The sequence below is a fragment of the Dermacentor variabilis genome, chromosome 10 (genome assembly GCF_050947875.1).
Source record: "Dermacentor variabilis isolate Ectoservices chromosome 10, ASM5094787v1, whole genome shotgun sequence".
Lineage (NCBI taxonomy): Eukaryota > Metazoa > Arthropoda > Arachnida > Ixodida > Ixodidae > Dermacentor > Dermacentor variabilis.
The window spans coordinates 11368589-11395168 of NC_134577.1; the positions used below are offsets into that span (position 1 = coordinate 11368589).

Below are 26580 nucleotides of genomic sequence, written 5' to 3' on the forward strand. Positions count from 1 at the left end.
CAGAAAGCCAGGAGGGTCAGCTGGGTCGGTTCCGTTCTCAAAGTGTCGCCCTGCGCACCGCCTGAGCGTTAATCACGCCGTTCCCTTTTCCAAGAGTGCCGTGGAGCTGCTGCGCTCCTTCGTGACCATGTCCGGCGCCTGCCTGCCCCTGGCCGTGCTCTGCATCTTGGCACACGCGGTGGCCGTGTGGCTGTTTCTTATCGGGACCAAGGCTTGGACAGACGCGAGCGTCGCCGTACCGGTCGGGGACGTGTCCACGAGAACCTGGGTCATGGTGTTGGCCGCACTCTGTCTCTGCGACTGTGAGTAAGGGTCACGTAACGATGTCGCACGTCGCATGCTCTCACGTGCCAGCAAGCTTTTTATTCAGTTCAAGTATACCAAGGAAGCGGAGGGAAGGACCTGCCTAACTGTAGCATGTAAGTCTTCGCAACACAGTCTGTCAGAGTGAAACAATGACAGGCATCATGGGTTACGTAGCGTAACGCAACAGTCCGTCGCGGTGTCTTAGTGGCTATGGCGATCTGGCACTGTATACAAAAGCACGGATTCAATTCCTGGCCCCGGAGGCTGCATTTGGACGTGGTCGAAAAAAAAAAGAAAGGAAAAAAATAAAAGAAAAAGAAACCGGTCGTGTGCGTATATTTAAGTGCACGTGAAAGAACTCCTGGTGGTCAAAGTTATTTTGGAGCCCTCTACTAAGGCATCCCTCATAACCCGATGTGCAGTCTCGGGACAGTTGTGTGGTTCAAGTGTCTGTTCTCGGGACATTGAGTCACACAAGTTACCATACTGAGACGGCAAACAAAAGATATGGAGCGTAAAGGAATTTTTCAGATCCCACGCACTGTGGTAATCGATGTTATGCGAAGCATTTAACCTGCTACCCGGTTACTTAGCATCATTTGGGGCTCCAAAACGCGATACCAGGTGGACCATCGTGTTTGTCCAAGCTGGGTAGTTGTGTGCATGGGTCGCGAGCGTGCGTGCCTGTGACGACAGCAGCACGACAACGGCCGCGTTGAAGACGAGCATGTGGCGGAAATGGCACGATTTCGATGCCGGCCGTTGGATGCAATCTTACGACATGGTAATTGTTAGCTTCTGCTTATGTAGTGCACGAGCGTAAAAAAGGGAACCGCAGATTTTTACCTCATCCGCGACTACTTGTTATGCACTTGTGCGTATCTGTGGCTATGTCATGTGATATGTGCACAAAGACGTTGACATTTGTACTCTGGCAAAGAAATGTTACACTATTAACTTGGGCGATCGTGAAGTCGGTACAGGTCGCACAATTTCCACGTCGTGTGCTACGGGGAAAGTGCTGAAGAAAGTGGGCTGGTACCGGAGATCGTGTGGTCTAACTCAGACCGCGAGCTGTCGCAAGGAAAGAAGAGGAGGAAGTGCCACACGGGGGAGACGCGCCGAGCGTTTCGAACTGGCTCGCTTTGGAACGAGATAATTATGCTTAGGATCGTGTAAAGCCAGAGACTAGTACTAGAGACTAGTATCCCGAAATGTACCTTTATATGTGCTTGTGCTCTTCAATGTGGCAATAAACAAAAAGAAAGTGATTGTGGCCTAGCGGTATAGAGCACCAAGCTGCTGCTCTCGACGGCGGAAGCTCGGTTCCACCGTCGGCCGCAATATATTTCCTTTTCATTCCTTTTCAGGCGAGACAGAAATCTGCCTAGCTACCTTCCTGCCGCAGTGTGCCAGGAAGGAAGAAAAGAATGTTTCGCGTTAAAAGAAACGTCCTCGTCTGTAAGAATTACGCTTTCCAAGACAGAGTGCGAGATAAGGTGCAGGTTTGGCACTCTATTTAGCACCTCGTGAAGACGTGCGCTCTTCTCGGCACTTCTCCTCACCGCAACTCGCTGCAGTGCTCCTGTGCTCGCTGGGCGGCTTCCTGTTGGCGCTCTCCTTCCGGCGACTGTCGGCGCGAGTGCACGCCTCCATGCTCCGTCGCGTGCTGAGCTGCGCGCTGTCCTTCTTCGAGGCGACGCCCCGCGGACGGCTACTGAATCGCTTCTCGGCCGACCTGCACCAGGTCGACTGCCAGCTGTGCGTGACCGGCAAGGAAGTGCTGCAGGCGGTCACCGTGGCCCTGGCCAACCTCGCCGCCGCAGGATCGCAGGCTCCCGCCGCCGCCGGCCTGGGAGTCCTCGCCCTGGCCGCCTATCTCGTCGTGGCGGTGAGCGAGTCACGGCGCCGATTGTCCCTTCTCATCAGCGCAGATTTGGTGATGCACCTGGGAAGTGTGAACTCTTTTGGGCAATAACTTGTTTTTGGGCAAGTTGGCTGGTGCTTTCGGACGTCATTAGGGAGGTTTAGAGCGAGGGTCTCGAGCTTAGAGTGCCACAACTAGCCACCGATTTGCATTCGCGGTCTGCCCTGCCGGGAAGGTCTTTTGAATAGATAGTTTTAGAATAAGGGCCCCAAACGTTTTGGGGCCCCAAAGAAATAGCGTCGAAGCCACTGCGCGTGCGCGAGACGCAAACTTCGTTTGGGTTTTGCGTTGGGAACGCTATTTCACAGATTTAGCGGGAGCCCAAATGGCGGCATCGAAAGCTTTGCGTAAGCAAACATGGCGGCACCCATCGAAGCGACGGCTCTAGCCTAGCACTAAACTGGGTTCGATTCGTGGTAACACGTGAAGTTCGCGAGCTATGAGAAGTGACTGCGGTTATCGCTTTCTCTCAACTAGCGTGTGTTATGAAGATTGATTCATTAGACGCCACTGATTACGAATTCGATTGTGGATTTTATGGCTCGTAGGCCTAACACGGCTAAGCTTGGCTGGTGGAGGCACGTAAAGTTGGTTTGCTCAAAACTGAGCTCAACGAATTGTTTGCTGCTTGCAGAATAAACTATATATTGTAATTAAACGCGAATGCACACAAGTCAAAATTACTGTTCCTATCATAAAATGGTACATTTTATTTAATTATTTCTAATAGCTTTTCTTTGACGCCGTAGTGGCGCTGTCAGCGCAAGCCGCTATCCACAAACGCAAAGCCTTATTCTAAAGCTCTTTACTCCTGCGTGCCCCAACGCTAACACCCGCAAAGTTCTTTGGGGCCCCAAACTATTGGGGCCCCTATTCTAAATTTCTCTAATAGGTTTCCCTGCTTGCGTTAGCGTCAAGCGATTGCAGCGCCCTTCCTTCTCGGGGAAGTAGAGTGAAAACATAATGCCAGAAAAAAAAATCAAATATTTCACAGGATGAAAAGTATATCTCAGAGTTTATTATTTTTAATAAAGAGGCGCTGACGCGTTTTTAAGATGTTCGCGGCGACGTCGAGACGATGCAAAGCAGGTTATTTTGGTTTCGCCGCATGCGCTGTGGCTAGACGCTGGTAATCGTTGGGGGGGGGGGGGGGGGCTATCTTTGGGGGCCAGCCCTGTTCCACAACAGCCTATTGCAACACCAATAAAACACGCAAAGAACGGAAGACCGGACACCGCAGCAGCGGCCATGGTGTCCGGCGCGTCTTCTGTTCTTTGTGTTAGTTTTTTTGCGCTACAGTGCCTTCCTCAATGACCACTGTTTCGATCTCAGCAATCGCTACGCTTTCGTTTCTTTATCTTTAAATTTGTTTTTTGAACACGAGCTTTCTGGGGTAATTCCAGTGGGACAGGAAACTCTGACCGTGAGAAGCAGTACTGCTCTGTGCAGTGCACGCGTCAAAGCGCATGGAACCTTTTTTCTATGTAGCACTTTCGTTTCGCGTCCTGCGAGATGAAATACTCGTATTCGCAAAAGACTCTATTTCAGCGCCTGTTTCCTGCTCATGATGGCGGCTAAAGGTACTGATTTTCCTTTAATGCCATTGGCTTCTGCCATTGCACGTTGAGGGAATTTGATTTTGACCAGTGCTAAACGAACAAAAAAGTTATAACAAATAAAACATGAACACTGAAGGGGACTGCTCAAGTACTGCTGTTGTTAGAACAGTTGTCAGCCAAGTATATGCCCTACCAGCCTCCGCGTCGTTTATGTTATGCTCGTTTTCTTTCGTGAACCTTACATTAGAGTTGCCTGCTTTCCTGGCGCAGCGCACTTCACTTCTAAGGGACTGTAGTCTACTTCTGTGGTGTACGAGACTCTGTGATTGCCTGTATCCGAGTGGTCGTGCTTCTCGACGTCACCAGGCTCCCATCGCGCTCTGCTTACTTTTCTACAAGAAACTGACTTAGCTTCGCGTTTGTAGAGCATTTCGTTTTCTTTCCGAGAAACTAAGTGAGACCTTTCTTTTTCATTTTCTCCACATATTTTTTTGCACATTCTTTCGTATTTAGTGCGACCTGCGTACTTTCTCTTTTCTTTTCTTTTCTGTTCCTCTGTGTCTATGTTGTTGCTACTGGCGTAGTCTATGATTTGTCGTTGCTTTATTTTTGTCTTTCCATCCTATCACCTTGTTCTTTCTTTGCTCTTCACTTTCCTCCTTCCTATCTTCTACTTGTGTTTCTTTCCTTCCCTTCTTAAAGAGCAGGTTGCCCTTCTCGGTGGCAGTTGCCAGCCTGCTTCCTCACTGTTTCCTTCTTTGTCCATTTTATGTGCGTTTTCAAATCGAATAATAATAATAATAATAATAATAATAATAATAATAATAATAATAATAATAATAATAATAATAATAATAATAATAATAATAATAATAATAATAATAATAATAATAATAATTTCTTTTCATTCAGGGCAGCGTTGAGAAGTGCAGCGGACGGATCCAGTGTGCGCGATCATCACCGCAGCCGTTTCGCACTCGCAGGTGGTCACGGTGCGGGCGTCCAGCGCGCTCCGGTGCCTGGAGAACGCGTGGCTGTCGCGGATGCTGCAGCATCTGACCGAGACGCGCGACTCGATGAGCAGCGTGCGTTGCTACGGCGCGGCCGCCCTGGTGTGCGGCCGCTTCTACCGGCTCGTCGACGGCGCACTGCGGCCCTTCTGGGCGCTGGTAGCTTGCGTGCGGCTGACGGGCCTCGCCGGTGCCGCCGCGGGTCTCTGCGCCGTCGTCGGATCGCTGCGGGCCGTTTCGCTTGCCGACTCCGGACCGTCCCAGAGCGGGCTCGGCTTGGCCCTGAGTGCCTCCATGTCGGTGAGGAAAAAAAAGAACGTGGGAAGTTGTGTGGATTAAGCAAAAGGCGATAATAAATTCCGGCGAACCCATCTCACGCTGAATGTCGACGTTAATGCTATTAACGTTGACACAATGTAGCCACACACCGCATTGTTTCTGCCGAAACGCGTCGTTTATGAGGCGCGTACTCTAGCCATGCTCCTTTCTCGCGCTTATCTCTGGACACGCTACGCCATCTGGCGGCACCGCCGCGAAAACCGCGCGTGGAGCATGTATAGATATGTATTCAGGCAAGATTGTTCGAATATATATGACGCGGCATCCTACCTAGCACCAGATAAACATTAAGTGAACTTTTTTTTCTTTCTTTATTTATTTTATTGTACCCTCAAGACCGAAGTATTACAGAGGGGAGTGGGTAAAAAAAACATACACAAGTAAATAAACAAAGCAGCAATAAACAACAAATGTGATTAGTTAATTGCATCCGGAAGTAATGATGTCTGATAAGGCCGAACGAAACTTTGAGTTGTCTTTGATTGCGACAACTGCGCCGGGAAGGTGGTTCCATTCCTGAGAAGTCCTAGGAATGAATGATTCGTTACAGGTTCTGGTGCGGCACTGAATGATTCCAACCTTATGGCTATGGTCGATGCGAGAGGAAATGTAGGTAGGAGGTGATATTAGATTATCGCGTAGGTACGAATTGTGGAAATATAGTTTATTAAGTAAAGCAAGTCGAAAGCACTTACGCCGGGCTGAGAGAGGAGCAAGCAGCAGAGAGTTTTTCATGGCAGTTACACTTGATGTACTGCTGTAATTGCTATGAATGAAACGTACGGCATTGTTTTGGATTAGTTCAAGGGATTGAGTAAGGGTTTCGAGGTGCGGGTCCCAGATGGATGAGGCGTACTCCATTTTACTCCTAATAAGCGTTTTGTATAGAATTAATTTTAATGATGCAGGAGCAGAAGAAAAGTTTCGGCGAAGATAACCTAGCATGTGATTAGTATTGTTAATTACGTTGTCGATGTGCAACGACCAGGAAAGTGACGAGGTTATGTGGACGCCTAGGTATTTATAGGAGGTTACGACCTCCAGGGGAGTATCATTAAAGTAATAGTTCGGTGGAGGAATATGGCTGCGAGTTACACGCATACATTTACATTTACTTACGTTAAGTTGCATTAACCATACGTCACACCAGTTAGAGATAGCGTTTATATCGTCTTGTAAGAATTTGTGGTCAGATTTGTCCGTGATTTCACGGAGGATAACACAGTCATCTGCGAAAAGGTAAATATTAGAACAAACGTCATTGGGTAAATCGTTAATGTAAATTAAAAAAAGAAGAGCTAGGGCCTATAACTGATCCTTTGTTGTTGAAAACGGCGCCTACCCAGTGGCACATACGCTGTGATCAAGTTGGCGCCAAAGAGGTTCATTGAACAGCTTCACATATTCAGTGGCCCATATCCTGTGACCCAAGTTGGTCCGACGGTTGATTTCGAAACCGGTTCCGTCAGCAGAGGAGCCGATGTTTTGCTCATGAGACAGACCGTCGAATACTTAGTGACCCAAGTTGGCAGGAAAGCGGTTAGAGATATCTGTAGAAACATACGAACATCCAGGAAAGTGCGTAAGGTAGCCTAAATGTGCTAATCGCAGCAATACGACTGACGCATTAAACGTACAAGGGTGGTTGCTTGGCCTAGTTGGTAACTCATGGTAAAAACAACGTACAGCGCGAAGGATCGCTTAACGATCCTTGTAGTGCTCTCTCAAACGATCGCTGAAGAGGGCACTACAACAACGTTCATAACACTGTTCAAGGACATTTGGGCATCCATTGGAAGTTTTAACGAGACACAGCTCACAGCTCACGCACGAGATTATAGAAGCGGATTTCATCAGAAAACTGGGTAGTTTGTGCGTTAGCGCTCCCTATATCGCGCAGACACCCAGTGAAGTCATGTATCTGAACAGATGGTAATAGTAACGTGCGTCTTTTCTTCACGTGACCATGTACTTAATACAATGACTTACTGTTAGAACAGCCCTTGTGACCGCCTTTCATTTTCTGCACATGCCCCCTCCTGTGTATATATATATATATATATATATATATATATATATATATATATATATATATATATATATATATATATATATATATATATATATATATATATATATATATATATATATATATATATATATATATATATATATATATATATACACACATGATGTGGCAACGCAATAAAAATATTGTTGGAAGTCGGCGCACTGTCTGTCGTCTCTCGCAGTCCTTGTCCTTCGTGCTGTACGTCGTTTTTAGCATTACACGTGCCGCACATTCGCCATCGCGATCCTAAACAGCGGCACGGATCGAAAATTACTGTTCTTTAAGTTACATCTAGCGTCGCGAGTTGTCTTTGACGCTTGCACGCTGTACAAAGGTTTGCCTCTTTGTAATCAATGCATTCAACACCGCGTCTCGCTGCCTTCTAGACCGTTGGCTGTTCTCCATATACCCGCAGATTTCGATGTCGCTGGCTGCTGTGAACGCGTCCTTGTTCTTCTGCTTCCTGAATTCAATCGCCTTCGAGCGGGCTCTCGAGTTCACCAGGCTACCGCCGGAGGTGAGTAGAGGCGGCGCCTTGTGTTTCCATCTACATTTTAAGATATCAAGTGCACACCACTCGACGCGTTTCCTTACGCTGGATTAAACTTATTGTAGACCATTACGTTGCTGTCCTGTTGGCGCCTTTGGTCCAAACCTATATACGTATCGTAGCGACGTTGCTCTCGTCGAGTCCTTTATGAAATGCGCAACTCACGTCAGGCGACAAAACCCAGTGTTGAAGACACCATGGTTATGAAATATGGTTGCCGTGATGATTATTGCGCGCATTAGAAACAAACTGCACCGAAATGAAGGAGGTTCGGTGGTCGGCCTGGTTGAGTTACCTTTAATATCGTCAAACAATGAAACAAACAGACTTTTAATGTTGCACTCAATCAAACGAAAACGCTCTTATCTTTCTCTAATTACCATGCTCTCTAATTTGTGTACCACTAAAAGAATAATTGAGCTGATCTTCACAGCGCGGCTTACATTTATCATACGAGGCCCCGCCCAAAAGTTAAAAGCGAATGTAAGGCGACATTAACCATGCACGATGTTAGCCGCCTACAGCGAGAATCAGTTAATACTTGCATGTGTGTGACTGAACTCGTGCTTGTAGGGGAGCTTTAAACACTGATACATTTTGGAGGAATCTACTGGGACGGTTCACTGCGCCGAACATATGTTCCCATCTTTCGGCGACTCGACATCCACTTCGTCGCTTTTGTTGTGCCCGCAGGAGGACACTGGCCACAAATACGACTCACATAAACCAAAAAAAGGGAAGAAGGTCGCTACTGATAACTCAACAGACGCACAGGGTGCCTGGCCTGTCGAAGGAGAGATCGTATTCGACGATTTCTCAACGTCTTACAAGCCAGGTGTCCTGCCACAAGTTCTTATCAACGTTTCCTTTGTTATAAAAGCCCGTGAGAAGGCAAGTTTCTGGTGGGTGCGATACGCTCGTATTGGAGCAACTTAAATTCTCATGACTACCACGTTTTAGCAGATCTGTCTTCGTTAAAAAAATTCTGATCCATCACCGCTGCAGGTCGGCGTGGTGGGTCGCACAGGAGCCGGCAAGTCGTCGCTCATTCTCTCGTTACTTCGAGTACTGAGGCCGTCGCAAGGCCGCATCGTCATCGATGGTGTTGACACTGCCTCTGTTCCCCGAAGCACCCTGCGATCTGCGCTCACCGTCATTCCACAGGTGAGCCGAGGCAGGCACCTCGTACTTGGCATAAAGTTACTCACAATCTTACCTAGAGGGAAATCTGGCGCTGCTGCGCCGTGGTATGCATGGGGACTCCGGTATATTGTGACTTAGGATAGGCACCGTTCGCCAGGACACCTTGAAGACGCGCCTGGCAAGAACCGTTCCCTCTGTCACAATGATTCATGTTCTACTAAAACATAAATAAAAAGCTGTCTTACCCGCCGTGGTTGCTCAGTGGCTATGGTGTTGGGCTGCTGAGCACGAGGTCGCGGGATCGAATCCCGGCCACGGCGGCCGCATTTCGATGGGGGCGAAATGCGAAAACACCCGTGTGCTTAGATTTAGGTGCACGTTAAAGAACCCCAGGTGGACAAAATTTCCGGAGTCCTCGACTACGGCGTGCCTCATAATCAGAAAGTGGTTTTGGCACGTAAAACCCCGAATATTATTATTATTAAAAGCTGTCTTAGCTTTATTATAACACAAAAATATGTTTTGTCTAATTATGAGAGCTTGTTATTGCATGTACAATGATATGAAACGTAAAAAGTATCAGCGGGCCGCTAGAGACAGACGACAAGATTCGCCCTCGCTTTGGAAGTTTGTCGTCTGTTCTTGCTTTTCTTCGCTTGATCATGCATCGTAGGTGAGAAAACTTCATTGAAAGATGTAATATGCTGAATGAAAACATTGCAGCAGTGAACCGTCCCAGTAGATTCGTCCAAAATGTATCAGTGTTTAAAACTCCCTTACAAGCACGAGTTCAGTCACACACATGCAAGTATTAACTGATTCTCGCTGTAGGCGGCTAACATCGTGCATGGTTATTGTCGCCTTACATTCGCTTTTAACTTTTGGGCGGGGCCTCGTATGATAAAGGTAAGCCGCGCTGTGAAGGTCAGCTCAATGTGAAGGTTAGCTCAATTTGTGTAGCCATATCCACGTTTTAGACGAAGCCTATTACAACACCAGCCAGCACAAGCCTCGCAGACACATATACCGTCGTTCCCATGACAGCACAGCGCGAGGAAACTGCCATAGACGGTGACGTCAGATTCCCTCTAGATGCTATAGTAAGAAACTCTACGGTACTTGGTTGATTGCTTGCTTGCTCCTCACTTGTATCACTTGCCCACTACGGGGTATTGGCCAAGAAGCCAAGGGAGAGAGAAAAACTTTAAACGGAAAAGTAAATCAGGGTGCGGTATAACGTTTATGATAATTAGGAAATCGATTTACTTGGCGGATACAGAGATAAAAATTGTGTGCTCTTGGAATACAATGGAACCTCATATTCCACGTATAGCTGGCAGCTTCCTCGGTGCACCGCACTGCAGTCTCGAGGCTAAGGGCAGAGAAGATAGGACGCTGGCTCGAACTCGATAGAGATGTCAACAGTGAATTTATTTGATTGACAGGGCACGGCCACTCCTCTCGAATGCGTTCGGGCATGAAAGGGGTAAAGGGGGTAAAAGGAGCTGAAACCAGCATTAGTCGCTTTCTGTGGAGAAAAACCTACACGAGAGACTGATCAGCAAATAAGAGAGACAAGACAGTTATAAGAGAATAGCGAGAAAGCAGCTGCATCGAAGTGTTATGCAGAATTAGCTGACCTGTAACAGTTTTTTTTACGACACTGAGTCTCAGGGCACCCTGACAATTATGCGTCGGGCTGTCGGCAGGAGCCGTACCTGATGATGGGGAGCCTTCGCGACAACCTCGATGCCTTGCGGAGACATTCAGACGAGGAGCTCTGGGAGGCACTGAAGAAAGCGCACCTGTTTGACTTCGTATCCCGGCATCCAAGCGGCCTCCTCATGGAGATTGAAGACGGGGCCGATAACCTCAGGTACTATACTGCATCAAAAAGTACAGCTGCTGAAAAACGTTGGTAGCTTATAGCCTAAACGAAAGTGACAGTATAGTCAATTAGACAAATCGAGCACGTCAAGGCCGTTGTAAGAGCGATGTTACGACAACAGAAGTTTCCTCCCACCCTGCAGTGTGGGACAGCGTCAGCTGGTGTGTCTTGCGCGAGCGCTGCTTCGCTGCCCGCGAGTTCTGCTGCTGGACGAGGCCACGTCGCGCATGGACGGCGACACGGACCGGATTGTGCAGCGGACGATCCAAGAGAGCTTCGCCGCATGCACCGTCATCACAGTCGCCCACCGGCTGCACACGGTGCTCGCATGCGACAGGTGAGGGCGCTGTCGGACAAAGGTTGGGCGGAAGTGCTCGAGTGCTGCCATGGTGGACGGTTAACATCGGCGTTTCCTTACTGCAGTGATGATTCACTGTACTACGCTTGATCTGGATGGGTAAAAATGGTTGGACAGGCATCTTTAGTGTTTCGTGTAACTGCTTAATACATATCGGCGCTCACGAAACGCAAATAGAATTGTCTATGAGTGGTAACCAAAGCACATCGGATATTTCGGCATTAACCGTTTCCGGCTGTCGTATATCGTGCCCCTGGTAAGCTGATGTCCAGAGTGTCTTGGAGTTTGCTTTTGATCAGGCGCGTGTTTGTATCTTCGTATTCAATGCTGTAATAGGAAGTTGGCTTTTGCAGCAATTTTTAGCATGGCGCAGCCTCTTGCGCACTGTGAATATCAAAGAAATAAAAGCAGTCAGACGCGGAAGACGAGAATTAGTGGAAAGGCAAGTTTAGGCAAATCGCCAATATAGTATATTAGGCTGGAGCAAGAGATAACAGCAGATTACTGGGGAGCGAGAGTTTGCGTTCTCTGTACTTAATCCCGCTGGTCATGATGACGCTGTTTGGCTCTTTCTCTTGCAGGATCTTGGTCATGAGAGACGGTGGCGTCGCAGAATTCGGCACAGTAGCTGAACTGGCCGCCGACCCAAGCTCAGTGTTCCGGGAAATGGCTCTTACTGCAGGAATTGACCTTGCGACAATACGCTGAGTGTTAGCTATGAGAAACTTCCGCAACGCTCAGTACGTATGTTTTAAGAGCTCTTCAAACTGCGAGAATTCATCGCGCGTCTGCAATTTCTTGGGAGTGTAACTAACAACTAACTAACTGAGTGACTGACTGAGTGACTGACTCACTGACTGACGTGACGTGACTTGGCTGACTGACTATCTTGACTTGACTGCTTATCCACTGTTGTGTTGTAGTACAGTAGCCACTGTAGTTGTAGCTCCAAATGAGAGCCCATTGTGAGCAGCTGGCAGGTGAAAAGAAATAGAAGGACGCAGACAAAAAAAAGTGCTTTTAATAAGTGTTAGTTGTTTTGGCTTCTGTACCTTGTTCACAAAACCATCGATTTCAGCATCCCGCAGTGGAGACCTCGGCGGAGCCTCAGGTGCCCTGATAAAGGCCCGGTCTCGCTTTTGGCAGCAGGTTACGAGGCTCCGAGCTCCTAGAACTGGATAGATTAGTATTTTTTGTTGTTGTTGACCAGTGGTGCCCGTTCAGCCATATTTCTCGCCGCCGCCAGGATAAGTATACCATGGCAGCCTAGCTACCATAGAATACACCGGGCGCTTACGACGTACAGGAGAAAGGAGGACAAATTTTTCTTTTCTTATTCTTTCTGATCTGTTCAGTACAATAAGAACGCAGGAGAAGAGACTATCATCCCCGACTGAACTTTCCATTGTCATCAAGTAGAATCAAATAGAGAAATTTACCAAATGAGCGAGGCACACCTCGCGGTGCAAGCGCTAAAATAGAGTGCTGCTGTAGAAGCACGGGGCTTTATTTACAGGAATAGAAGGGAGGGGGGGGGGGCTGTTGTACACAATCAGAGCGGATTATAATTTTCCTGCATAATTTTCCGCCCAAATTCACGTGCCCAAAGCTCCGTCACCCGTTGCAGCTTGTCTCGTCAATAAGCTGTTTAGGTTAGAACGTGCGAAAACCCAAAGCCAAGGATATCGTAAAACACGCACGCACGCACGCACGCACGCACGCACGCACGCATACACACACACATGTATTTCATCTCGCGCTCCGCGTTCGCTCTTTCATCTTTCGCTGTGCTCGTTCGCTCGGTTACGCCGACGCCGACGCTCGCCGCAGGAATGGGCGTCTCAGAACGCCGCTCTAAAATGTTTTCAGTTACTGTAACACGCAAGCGCAAGTAGTAAACAAATTTAGAGAAAGCATTTCATTTACTGGAATTGTAGAAATGGAATGGATCAGCTCGGCCATTCCAGAAGTGGCAATCGGAGGACTTAAAATGAGTCAAATTACGCTGACCTCTATTGTGGAGAACCGAATGGTAATAGAATATAGAGGGCCACACTCCGCAACTATAGTGCGGGTGTTTCAACACCGTCCTTCCCGCTAGCATGTACACTAAGTGAGTTTACAGTGTCGCTGCTGGTGTTTTCACATGAAAACAGCGGAAGCTGTCCGATAAAAAATTTAGAAGGCACTTGTTTGTGAAGATAACGCGCGAAGAACTGCTGGGCACGCACTGTAGGAGCCAGGTCAGGTCGTTCAATTTAATTGTGCGATGTTTATAAAGGTGGGGAGTAAAGCGCCGTAAGAACAATCAATTACAGTTTAGTAACTGCCCAGTTAATTTTGCGAGGTAGTAATTGGTAGCCCTAACCAATTATATTTTTGAGTGAAGTAATTGTAATTGCAGCCACTTTTTTTCTGTAACATGCACAAGTGTTGTTATTGGTAGCCCTAACCAATCATATTTTTGAGTGAAGTAATTGTAATTGCAGCCACTTTTTTTTCTGTAACGTGTACAAGTGTTGTTATGGCAGCAAAATACACCCGACGCTTAACGTCACTCTGCACAACATTGAACAAATCGCCCGGCGTTTGAATGTTGATAGCATCCTCTGAACGTAACTGTAATTGTTCATTGCAGGCATCAGTGCTAAAGAGCATGCCGCGAGGGTTCGTAAAGTATTTTTCCTTTCGTAAAGCTTCTAGCTTCTTCTTCTTTTTTATTTAAATGTGCAGCCTGAACTTTTCCAGCACTCCACAGCACTCAATCCGAATACCCGCGAAGTCTTAAAACAAAGTCGACAGATGGCGCACTACAACATAGAAAGGATACGAAAATCTGTACAAGAATGCTATAATGAGACACATGTAGAGCATAGCTGATTAAATCAAGCAAGCTAGTTGACTATTTGTCCGCTCCGTTTCAAAGGTGATGCCAGCAAATCATCAGCACCAGGAGGAGGAGAGAAAAAAGAGAGCGTGCTGTCGTATGTACCAGCGCCATCTACCGACGCGCACATATACCAGCGCCAGGTGGAGCTAGCGGTACGCTTGGCGTCGACGCGGGTAAGGGCCGATTTACGCTCAAACCGCCCATGGCCGCACGCCGCACCGCAAGCCAGCGGTCCGCCAATTATGGCCGACGTGACGTCATGAGAGGCGGTCGTGAACTTTTGCCTCCGTGCGGTGTCCGCACAAACATGGCGCTGGTTCGAAGCGAAGCGGGGCGCAAGGCCTAGACCCCTAGGCTGCAGCGGCAGTTTGTTTTTTGTGTGGTTTATTGTGATGATTGCAAGAGCTATTCAGCACCTGCAAAGCTATTTGTCTAACGCAACAAGCAGCTGTACTCTTTCTGACAGTCTTCAGTACGTGCGATCGCCAAAGGAAACAGACGGATGTGTGTTGTGTTTACGCGAGGATCGGAAGGAATGAAGCCGCCGATTTCGTGTGTTTTAGGCCGTTTTTTTGCATGTGCATTACAAACGTGAAGGCCATCGCACAAACCTGCATTCTAAGCATGACACTAGTTCGGTACGCGCCAAAAAGAAAAGATTTGCGATCGCCCACATCAGCATATAGTGTTCGTGGGTGTTGTGTGTGCGCGCTTCATCGATACGAAGATTGCACGTTTGTGCAGTGCTGGTTTGTGTTTCAGAAGTGATGACACGATGTGTAGCGATGAGCTTCATTGTCGTTTCATTGCAGGCAATCGTAATGTGCTGTTTGTGTCTTGCTTCGTGTGAGCTGTTTTGCCGGCTGCGATGCGCATTGTTGACCGCGAACACGTACAGAATGTTCGAGCGCTAGCGTTCTTACTTTTACGAAGCGTAAGTGTACTGTGATATGTACGTGCAATGTGTCGCAGTGGTGCTAGGCGTATAAGTGTTCGTTTCATGCAATATGCACATGTTCTGAAGTGAACAGTGCATAAGAGTTGCGGGCGAGTTTTGGTTCCGGCCCTTTCTGCCTCGTTCACGTATCTTGTGTGTTTTTCAGAAGTTATTTCTGTGCTATGAAGGTATTTATAGTCGCTGAGGGCAATATAAGGAACAGCTTTAAAGTTACATGAGTACATGCACGCTGTCGTGAAATGTGGACGCACGGATGCACTGTTCTCATGAACGCAAATTTCGGGCACTCTTCATTTTTGTCATGGGGACATTGGTGTAAACAGCAGAAATCCTGAGGCGTATTTCTAGATTAAGCAAAGTATACATTCTTATACTGAGAGATGTGAGCGCCTTGCATGTGCAAGAAATTCAGCTGCTTGTTTCTTGTTAGTGTCTGAGTACACACTGTTAGTGCCAACACCAGTGGCTCAGCATGATAAGCATATAATGTGTGAAAACTAGATACTTCATTTTGATTCTTGACAATTTGCATTTTTTGATAAAAAGCCATATGCATATTTTAACAAAGCATGAAGATGGCAACACAACTGGTATGGTCAATATATGATTCGAGGATTGTAGCAGAACTTAAAGAATGCAGGCACAGAAGGAACGACTATAGTCGGATACAACTTTAGAAAAAAGGGGAGGCCCCGCCCAGATGACCAAAGCGCGATGTCCGATTGCCTTCGTGACTAAAATAATTCCACTAAAAAAATCATGCTTCTGAAACGCGCAATTCTAGGTATAAATAAAGACTTTTGTATTTTGATAAAACTGGTTTAGTGGAGCTCTCGTGCTACAGCACATGCCGGATCACGACCGAAAAATAACCCCTTGCCTTCCACAACGCTGCCCGTCGTCTGCTCTTTAGCTTCATGCAAGTGACAAAAGTAGAAAGAGAAGCTCTAGCTTTGCGCTTGTTTGCATGTACACGGCACATTTACTACTCCTGTTCCGAGCTTCAAATGAATCAGTTGCCATTGAACAAGTACTTATATAAAACAATGCATTTATTGCAACCATTACAAACTCAAGATGCTCGGTGTCAGCGAAAGCACAGTGTTCAAGGTTAGGAGGGAGGTCAAAGCTTCACATATTTCGGGTGGCAAACTGTCGACGCCCTCGCGAAAGTGCCCACGAAATGCGGAGAAAAGAAGATGCAGCACGAAGTATGACACGTTGTGCACACCGAGGTCGTGTGCACAATTTCTTTTGCCACAACGAGATACGGACGGTTGAGAAGATCACTAACGAGTTCTCGAAGCGTATATGGTGTTATGTTTGTGCCCTGGGATTTGTCTGACGGAAGGCCAGTGCTATGGTGTGTCGACTATGGAGGCAGCATTCGTCCCCGCATGGTCCCTGCTTCGGGCACACGACTACGTGCACGGCTCGGGTTTCCCCGTGGCTGCACTGCATCCACAACGGAAGCGGCCACCGGACCACGGACTGCTATTCGGCCCCTCCCCGTGCCGGCAGCAACACAACCCCCCCTCCTTTGTCCAGCAGTGCTTGCACCACAAACGACTCCCACTGTGTTTGGGATGGTTTCCAAAGGAAGGCTGTGTTTCGACCCTGTGCCTTACAGTTGGTTCCCTTTGTCCTATGCGGGCCATAAAACTTCCCCGGCGCACCATTCTGACCGACCGCCAGATCGGCCCGATGCTGCAGCGCGGTTCGAGGATGTGCCGGCCAACGAGAGTGGCGTTAGGACCACAGAAGCTGCCCAGACCCTCTCTCTCTCGACCTTGTTTTGTCCTTAGGGACTGTCTGGTGAATCTGTGGACTGAGGGGTGTTATTTGAGCAGCTTGCAGCTGCTCTGTTGGTCTCTCTCCTGATAACGACAACATGTCAACATTATATAAAGAATTCTTCACCGAGAAAGCTCTCCTCGTCTCTGACTCTGCATGAAGTGGGGTCCAGACCTCCTGCCAGCCACACATACCTCGACACACGCAACAATGGATCTCCCATCACTGAAGCGGTGTACTGTGCATCGCCTGCTTGTTGAGATCTGATTCAAGCACGAGAAGAGGAGAGGCAATTCGTTGCTGACCGAACGGGATGACATCGCTGAATGGCAGAATCGCTACCTTCGTGACGTGGAGCGCTACGGGCAGAAGGCCAAAAGATCTTTTTCCTGGACGAGACATGGGTGACGGCGGTACACACTGGGTTGATCGTGTGGACAGACATCGTGGTGCAGAAGCGCGGACACCTATACGCTCGAGCAAATGTCCTGTCAATGGGTCTGGAACAACCTTCTGGAAAAGGCCAGCGCCTGATTGTGACGCACATTGGCAGCAAGGATGGCTTCGTCAACGGCTGCTTAGATATATTCTGAGGCCAAAAAACAAGCGGCTACCATGAAGAAATGGACGGCAATCACTTCGAGGGATGGCTTAACGACGTTCTGCAGAAGTTGCCTGCTGGTAGCGTCATTGTTTTGGCTAATGCATCTTACCATTCCTGGCGAGAAGAGAAATTGCCGTCAACAGCTTGGAAGAAGGAAAAAATACAGGAGTGACTCAAAAGCAAAAACATCACCTACAGCGAAAGGGTGGTTAAAAAGCAACTGCTTGAGTTGGTAGCATCTGTAAAGCCACACTTCTGAGCTACATCGTAGACAATGCAGCTGAAAGGGCCGATTGCATCGTACTCGGGCTCCCACCATACCACTGCAAATTTAATCCTATCGAGCTCGTGTGGGCAAAGGTAAAAAAGTGGCATAGCTGAGGACAACAGAGGCGTCAAGCTGTCCACGGTCAAAGACGGCTTGAGGGAAAAAATCAAGCACGTAACGGTGGAAGACTGGAGGAAAAAACTTCACCATGTGATGGACCTGAAGGCAAAGTTCAGGCTTGATACATCTGGAAGTGACCACGTGCAACCCATCATCATCCAACTGGGTGAAGGTGACAGTGAAGAAAGCGACTCCGACTGCGAGCTGTCCGGCATTGAGCCACTCGATGAAGCATAATGGCTTCTTTTTAATGAAAGAGCAGCCCTTATTAGGGCTACCAAAATATTGCCGGTGGGTTCGCAGCAGCCAAGCATTCTGCCCTGACCTCTCAAATAAATAAGCAGTTCATTTGGTGACATATTCCTTTTAATGGAAGCCCAATTCTGAAAAAGCAACGTCCTGCACAGATCGTGCTCAATATAAGTATTGGCATGGAAACGTGCTGAAATGCTGGAAAATCTGAATGCAAATACAGTTGTTAACCCTGAATAACTATGCGGGGCCCAAAATGCTCATTCGGGTAGCCACTGTCCAGCTTCACACGAAAAAGCAGTAGTCAACGTGAAAGTGACAGCCACACCAATGTGCACGCCAAAGCACATTGTGCTTTGCGTGCAGTTGTGCTGCCCCTACTGTTATTTCCAGCCCACTGAGATGACTAATGGCAATGTCCGAAGGCCCAAAATACTCTATTAGGCAACCACCTACGAGCATGACGGGCCCTGTGATGAGATAACAGTCGTCAGGGCATGCTTGAAAGGCACCTTTAGCATCTGCACTTCAAAGCGCAGCCATGTCGTAGACATTGTAGGTGAAACAGCAGCAGTCAACGCGAAATTGACCACCACTTTAGCAGTTTGCATGCAAAAGCACATTCATGTGGTCGCATTCTTTATTTTGGTTATATGGCTCAGGCAAGTAATATGGACAAGAGAACAATTATGAAACATCATTCTTAGTGAGGACCAAAATACTAATTTGGGTAACTATTAATAGCAGTAGTCGAGAGCACGCTTGAAAGGCACCATTAGCAGTCTGCACGTCAAAGCACAGTCAAGTTGTCGCCACTGTCGGTGAAACGGCAGCAATCAACGCAAAAAGGACAGCCACTGTTGGCAACTTGCATGCAAACACACATTAATGTGGTGGCATTGTTTATTTTGGCTACCTGGCCCAGGCAAGTAATGCGAATAAGAGAACAATTATCAAACATCAATAGCTTAGTTAGGCCCAAAATACTCAGTCGGGTAGGTATTAATAGCAGTAGTCAAGGGCATGCTTGAAAGGCACCATTTGCAATCTGCACATCAAATCACAGTCATGCCGCAGCCATTGTTGTATTTGTTTATCTGACCGGGCAAGTAACACCAATGTAAGCACAATTATTCACCCTAAATAGCTCTGCTAACATTGTTTGTACTAAAAAATGCTGAGTGAAGTTGAATGTGTTTTATTGAGGCAATTATTTAATTCACAAGCCATCGGCATAGCGATCGATGGCCAGGTTCAGACAATGACATTTGTGAAGTAATAAATGGTGAAAGTTGCAAAAGCTCTCAGTGCACTGCTTTGCCGGGCTCCATTCACTGAAAAATGTCTTTGCAACGACGAAAGCATCAGACAGGAAATGATACCCCACTGCACAATGTTATTCATGTTGAATATTTTTACCATCATATGTGATGGGCAGCGAAACCGTCTGTTTACTAAGACTGAATGCATGAAAAGTGCAACAGCATAGCAAGGTGTTGTTTTGCAATATGCAGCCTTTCATGTGCACTTTGGCAAGCTACCACATGCACTGATGCATAAACATGAACAGAGGTAAAAGGCAAAGTACTGTGCAACCCACATGACGCTTTTAAGAAAATGTATTTCTAAACCTTTCTGTTTTCATAGGCGACCAAAATTTGTTTTGAGCAAGTTGGTTAATCACATTGCAGCAACAACACAAGAAGCAAGGACAGAAACACAGCGAGTAGGCAGATTGAAAAGACGAGGTAGACCAGTGAGACAGGTTTTAATGAGATGGAAGAGGCCAGCCCTGCAGTGTACAGGAGTTAGTGCTTTGAATGAGACTTGTTAATGAAAATGTGTAAAGACTTTGCTAAAAAAAAACTAGCAAAAACAAATGCTAATATAAAATAAAAGGACAGAAATAAGAGTAAGCGCAAACACGCATGGTAGCAGGCATGTGTTCACACACATGCAAAAACTAAGAAAACATTGAATAGAAAGAAATGTGGGAAATTAAAAAAAAATTGACAAACGCAAGAAAACACATTTACGAACAGACGCGGGTAGAGGTATTATAGGAGTGGGTTCACAAGCTGCTTTACCTACCTTCTTGTATTATTTTTTTTTTTACCGCTCTCTTAACACTGTCTTGGAAATTTTTAATTGCAACATATCACGAGAATCTAAAAGCAGCGTGAAGCTATGTTGTGGGAAACCATATCGAGCGCTGGCAGCACAACTTATGCGTGACTGTGCCACAGCACACATTCTACAGCTTGCGCGCATGGTGAGCACTGGTGGAAAGCAATCAATCAACGGTGCTACACAATGCTCGAACACCACCGTTAGACGCTCGGCTATCTCACTGCTGACAATGATCGTTCATGCTAAGTTGATGGCGAGAAATCTTTGCTTTGGAGGCTTCTTTTGCAAATAATGTCTGTTGAGACGCTCGTAAGTTTGTTTCATGTGCGCACACTTTTCTCTTTTCTCCTGAGAATGGTCTTGCTCCATCGCTTCACCCCGTCCAACGAGAAACGCAGAGACACTACACGAACACATGCCGCTGACAGTAGGCACCAGACTTTGGCAAACTTTTCTTGTCGTAACTCGTAATTTCATGAAGTACAAGTCCTGAAAAGGAACGACGATAGGCTAACTCTGGAGATCCTTGAGGCATTCGAGATAAGTAAAACAGGAGTGTAATGTGTAAGTACACCGTCAGTGGCCTTGACAAGAAAGGAAGTCGCCTTTTTGAGACAGCCTCAGATGTATAAGAGAAGAGATATGGCGATGAAATAAATAATAGTGGGAATTTCAATCAAGAAATCAGTTGACAGTGCAGCTGCGTATTCGTCTAGTCGTTCCTTCTGTGTCCATGTTCCTTAAGTTTTGCTGCTACAATCCTCAAAGAATAACCAAGTAGCCCAGTTAAACACCCTTTTGTCAATATATGATATTCTGTTGGCTGCTGGAGCATGTAGTGTGTATGTAAGTGTCGAAACCATTATTTTAAGCTGTTGTATTGCATAAGGATGTGTCAATATTTGCAACTTTGTAATTATGCATCGAATAGTGCCCTATTCGATTCGGTGGTCACCTTTTGTAAATGTGAATATTTTTTTCATACGTTTCGGATATTTCAAAATGCCAACTGCACCCACATAAACACTAAATTGCAGAAAAGTACGGTAAATTTTCACCATGACAGGCATGCTATAGCCATAAAACATGAGAACTTGCGTAGACTAGCAGGCTAGGTTACTCAGGCAGCCACACTTTACAGGCTCTACAGTGATCATTTGCATCCTCTGAAGAGCCCTGTGCATGCGAATAAAGTACTTGTTTGCTCGTATGCTCAGTTTGGGGTGTTTTTCAAATACAATACTTAGTGAGGTACTATACTATTACAGAAATTTGCTAACTTCAAAAATACAGTGATATAAACATCAGTTTATGTTAATTATGATAATGGCTGTTCATTTTTAGAAAAGTGTTCGATTCAATTTGCTTCTGGCACTATACTATTCGGTCCCAAAAACCCTTATTTGCTCACCTGTAATATTGCATCTTTTTTGTGCTGTCTTTCACATGTGCATTGCAAACAAGACTCAAGTAAATGTGCACTCAGAGCATATTGCATATAACTAAAAAAAAATTCCCAGTGGGCTAGTTGGTTTGACATAACACTGTTGCACAAAGTGACTAAGGGACAGGACTTAAGAGAGAAAAACAATGCACGACACCCAAGTGCAAACTAACAAGTGTTTTATTTTTGGAAAATGAGACCTTCATATAGCCTACTCGCATGTTCAAGGATGTTCTTCCCAGTCTAACCATGCCATCTATTGTCAGTCATTAAGCTAATCTCTTTGCTGACTGATATAGATGGCACATGGGGTCATCTTGATGTTGTAGGCTTCCATGACTTCTTTTTCTTTGGTTACTACATTTCAGCAAGATCCCCATCCTGTGGAAGATACGGCATGAAGCGCAGTGTATGGCAAGGCTTCTGGGTGCTTGTATCAGACTGTAGTTGTATAGGTGGTCGCACAGTCAATCATTTATGCACCTGCCTGTTTGGCCCATGTAATCAGCCCCACGTGTCAAAGGTATCTTGTAGACCATGTCTATCGTGCATTCAGTCAATCCTTTAACGTGGTTTATAGTGCACGCATTCAGGGTATTCCTTTTGCTGGTCATTCCATTTACTTTTGAGCACATTTCCTTTAGCTTTTGTCGTGCTGAGAGGACCACTCGTTCGCTTGGTTAAACGGAGCGAACAAGTTCAGCAAAAGATGAGAGCGAAGGCAGCATGGGGCAGTGGGAGATTAAAAAATCGGCAAGTGAGAAGAGGCATGAGGAGGAAAGTGGATAGGAAGGTGCAGCATAACCATGAGGCAGAAAGGAGAGGAGTGTATGGCAAAAGTGTGCAAATAAAAGCGAAGTGCAGTGACGGTAGCTATGAGATGGTGCCAGAGTAGCACGCAATGTCTGGGAGGTTTGTTGGCGGTGGCTTCTGTGAACCACGCCCACGCGTCACGCATGTGCTGGCTCATGCGATCTCCAGATTGGCAAGGCAGTGGTGCCACACTTCGCTCCATTTGCAACATGCCACACGAGACCGATTGTCCATGCCAACAAAATGACAACACATGTAGAGCTGCACTCAAATTTCGTATTAGGGAGTATCATAATCGTCTGATTTTTTTCTGTCAATTGCATGTGCTCTGCAGTAATAAACATTGCAGAAGCATCGCTGATCGTTTATGCTCTTATGCCTCTCAATATAGGTATTGTATCAAAGCAGATTCCTTGCTTTGTACATGTTTGTTTCCAGAGCTGTCTCTGCACATTTTACACTTTATGAAGAGGGGAGGCTAGGGAACAGCTTAGAAGTTATATCACTGCTCCACGTATTGCAATCATTCATTTTGTGCTAGGTGTCATGTGCTGTAATGTAAGCTATGCATATGCTCCTTATGCAATTTTTTGCACATGTGGCGACACAGCAAAACACCTTCTCTGCCACTGCCCAACTGTCGCATATCTGTACACGTGTACATGTGTGATAGAGTTTCCCTTTCTGTCACGCGGGTCATATTGCGATCACATCAACCTCGCTCACTACGTGTATGTAATCATTGGCCGCCAAGCTGTGGTGTACTTTTTGTCCTTATATTCCTTGGCCGTCATTCTGCCACGTTAAGTTGCTGCCATTCAATAAAACATGTTTCAAGTTCAGTCTGCCTCTTCGTTCACGGAAGCCCTGGAACACGACACCAACCTTTCACGCTAACAATGTGTTCTGTGAGCTGTACTCCATCTCAGTAGTTCCTTGCCGCACTAGGGAAGCTGCAGGGATCCCTAGTTAATAGGAAGGCTGAATGCCCCTCAAGGTGTCTTCATTGCACCGCACCGTCTGCTCGGTGTCTGCTTTCCGTCCTGTCAGTACATGCTCCATTGTTGGAGGATTGATGAAAAAAATGTTTTGATGCCATAACCAGAAGCTTTGTTTACGTGCATGCGACAGCAGAGCTTCGCTTCACCTGTACACTTTCCCTCCATTTACCTTGCAGCCACCTTAATAAACAGCAAGTATGAATGCCCTCATAAATGTTCACTTGCGGCACAGCGTCTGCTCGGCGTCTACTTGCTGGAATGAAAGCAGTTTAGGAAATAATCTAAAGCTATATTTTACTGACTACAGCATTTATCATGGATGTGAAGAGGGTGTTGCGACAGAAAGCCTGTGGTGCAAATTCAAGGAAATTTACTAGGATGCTGATCAAAAATTTTATAGTTGTATAGTGCAAAACCACATTTACATACAGGAATGACATGACACTGGCCATAACTTAAAGCAACGGTTCATGGGGCCCACATATATGGGCACATAAAGATGATTCTCTATGCAAGTTTGCCAGTTGCAAGTTTGACTTGAAATGTTAGTCACTTTTTAGATGGAAGTGACATGATGACATACTGGTAATCAATGCCTGTTATTTCTTTATTCCCACAACGATCAGTTGTATAATACTTGTGCTCAGATACAATAACGCATCTCTGAATCACAGATATCACATCTTATCTGCCCTATGCAACTTTGCCACATGAAATGGGAAACTCGTTGATATAATCAGTTACGGATTATGCCAAAGTGTTGTGCTGTTTCTTGCAGTTTTGTCTTTCATGAGTATTTGCGTACTGTGAAAAATAGTACCCTGATGTTCTAAATGTTATGTATACTATATGACAATACTATTCTTTTTCCATGATCAGAGGAGGCTTTTGTGTCAATATATAAATTGGAAGTTTTTTAACAAAGAATGTGTGACAAGTACTTGCATGTGAACAAGCGTATGCAGCCTTCCAAAGGCAAGCACGGTTACGAATGTATCTTTTAGCCATATTGGCACAAAACTTTTCCATGGGCTTTTTTTTGCCTAAAGCCAACCACCCATCTCAATCTAGCAGATTTATCTTTTATGTGACAAGTCTCTGCTGTTTTCCTTGCAGCAAGTCCTTTTACATGTGTCCGCAAAACATTGGCCCTTCATTATGTTTGTTTTTTCTACAACTTTCATGTTTTTTTGGAAACAATTTATTTTGCATTTTTGGAAGCTCTTCATACGGCAGCCATTATTTCTTGGAAAGCTTCTTTGCAACGAGGCTCTAAAGTTGTTGATACACTTTTAAAGTATTTTTTTATATAACATTAGTAGCCTTGCATTTAAAACTTATCCTTTGTCCCCAATAGTTAGCTCCATTTCGCACTAGTTGATTAAGATGTAGTACCTAAATATACGGAAATAAATATTGCTACTACAAGTACTCACGTCGTTGTGTCACTATTCAATATTTGACACTTACTATTTTTGTTCAATTTCTGTTTGAAAAAAATTAACATTCGCCCACCTCACAATGCATGAAGAGGCGCCCAAGCCATATTTGTGATGCAAAAAAGAGGTGAGGCATGCAGACAGGACACAAGAGTAGAGAAGTGGACTTCTCTACTCTTGTTTCCTGTCTGCACACCTCACCTCTTTTTTGCATAAAGTATCCTTACCAACTAGCTCAGCTTTCTGTCGTTCTAAGCCATGTTTGTGCTTTCTGAAGTCTTACTTTGCTGCATATAATAGTGGCAAAAAGCAGCTTTTCAGAGAGAACTTGATTTTGTTGTTCTGCGTATTCTGTTCTTCTGCCATAAGTATAGTGAACTGATAACTATATCGCATACACACAGCCTCTCAATGGAACAGACATTTATTTGATACACATGAATTCGCACCCTGTTCGTCTAGATTTCAAAATATGCTGATTGTGGCTAGCCTCTAGTATGTACAGAGGCATGTCTACGATGTGGTCTGAGGGTACATGTGCAGTGCTACTGTGAAGCTAGTTATAGTTCTCACAGCAATGCACCAAGTAAGGTTGTTGCTTCAATGTTATAAAGTAAGACAGCATCAGCTAGGCTGTAAGGGCGACGAAAATGATTTGTGCAATTCACCAAACATAAAAACAGAATATAATATGACTATAATGCCATGTGCTAGTTAGTATACCAAGTGATTAAGAGAATGATGTAAGGGCTGTTTGGTTAATCTGGTTTAATTGTCGTGTTAAAACACAGGCTGTGAAGGTAACTTCAACATGTCGAGGTTGTCAACATGTCTAATTATTTACGAAATTGGGGAGGTGGCAGTGAGACTTCCTGGGAAAGCAATACCTCAGTTGTACTGATGGTATGGTTTGAATATATAATTTCATCATTGCTTGTTTAGAAATATGACGGTGGGTTAAAACCTATGAAATGCCACAACAGCAAGGCTGAACATCCATCCTTACTTCTCAGAGGCTTAAAGAATGATAAACAGTTATGCTTTAGAGCATATTTTGGTAACAAATATATGCCATCTTCATTTCAGTGGAATGGAAATAGGTGATTGAGCACAGCCATGCTATTGTAGCATGCGTGAAGGAATACAGGAGAGCCTGGGGGCTAATATATGTTAATAGAGTGAACGAGTAGCTGTGACTGGCAAGATTATTTTACTCCACAGAGGATGCTGCAGTAAGGTTTGTGCAACTGTAAGCAATACGAGAATTAGTGAAAGATTACTTGTAATATATGGATTTGTATGGCAGATGAGAATGTGCACCCGATTTGCCACTACGCATTTTTTCTATTTTATGTTCAGCACAGAGTGTGAGTCACTATGGCTTCTTAACTGGAAATTTCTGCGTTCCGTTTCACAGTGTTCATGGGGCTACCTGCATTCATTTGGCTACTTATGAAGTGATTGGATAATAGAACATGCCCACATTACAGATTTACACAGAACATAATATGAATTCATCATAAAGCTCCACCCAAGAAACTGTCTGTTGGTTATGAAAACAAAAAAAGGCAACAAACATTCCCTTACTTTCTTGTGCTGCCCCGCACATGCTGCTAATTAACTAATGTCTACGATGCAGACATTCTGTTCTTTCATTAGGGGTAGGTGCAAGTTGCCCCAAAACAATGAACCTGCATTCATTGCCTACAAGCTACG

General features: G+C 45.7%; 1 protein-coding gene across 1 annotated transcript in view; it reads left to right on the plus strand.

Moving 5' to 3' along the window:
- The window catches only part of LOC142559883 (ATP-binding cassette sub-family C member 3-like), an 86621-nt gene extending 74480 nt beyond the window's left edge, over positions 1 to 12141 (plus strand). Inside the window, exons 30-38 of the mRNA XM_075671569.1 lie at positions 95 to 302; positions 1887 to 2197; positions 4776 to 5102; positions 7628 to 7729; positions 8456 to 8653; positions 8768 to 8926; positions 10615 to 10781; positions 10936 to 11130; positions 11733 to 12141. Of these exons, the coding sequence (XP_075527684.1) occupies positions 95 to 302; positions 1887 to 2197; positions 4776 to 5102; positions 7628 to 7729; positions 8456 to 8653; positions 8768 to 8926; positions 10615 to 10781; positions 10936 to 11130; positions 11733 to 11859 (1794 nt within the window). The 3' untranslated portion in view covers positions 11860 to 12141. The remainder of the gene's footprint in view (positions 1 to 94; positions 303 to 1886; positions 2198 to 4775; positions 5103 to 7627; positions 7730 to 8455; positions 8654 to 8767; positions 8927 to 10614; positions 10782 to 10935; positions 11131 to 11732) is intronic.
- Positions 12142 to 26580: the final 14439 nt, after the last annotated feature.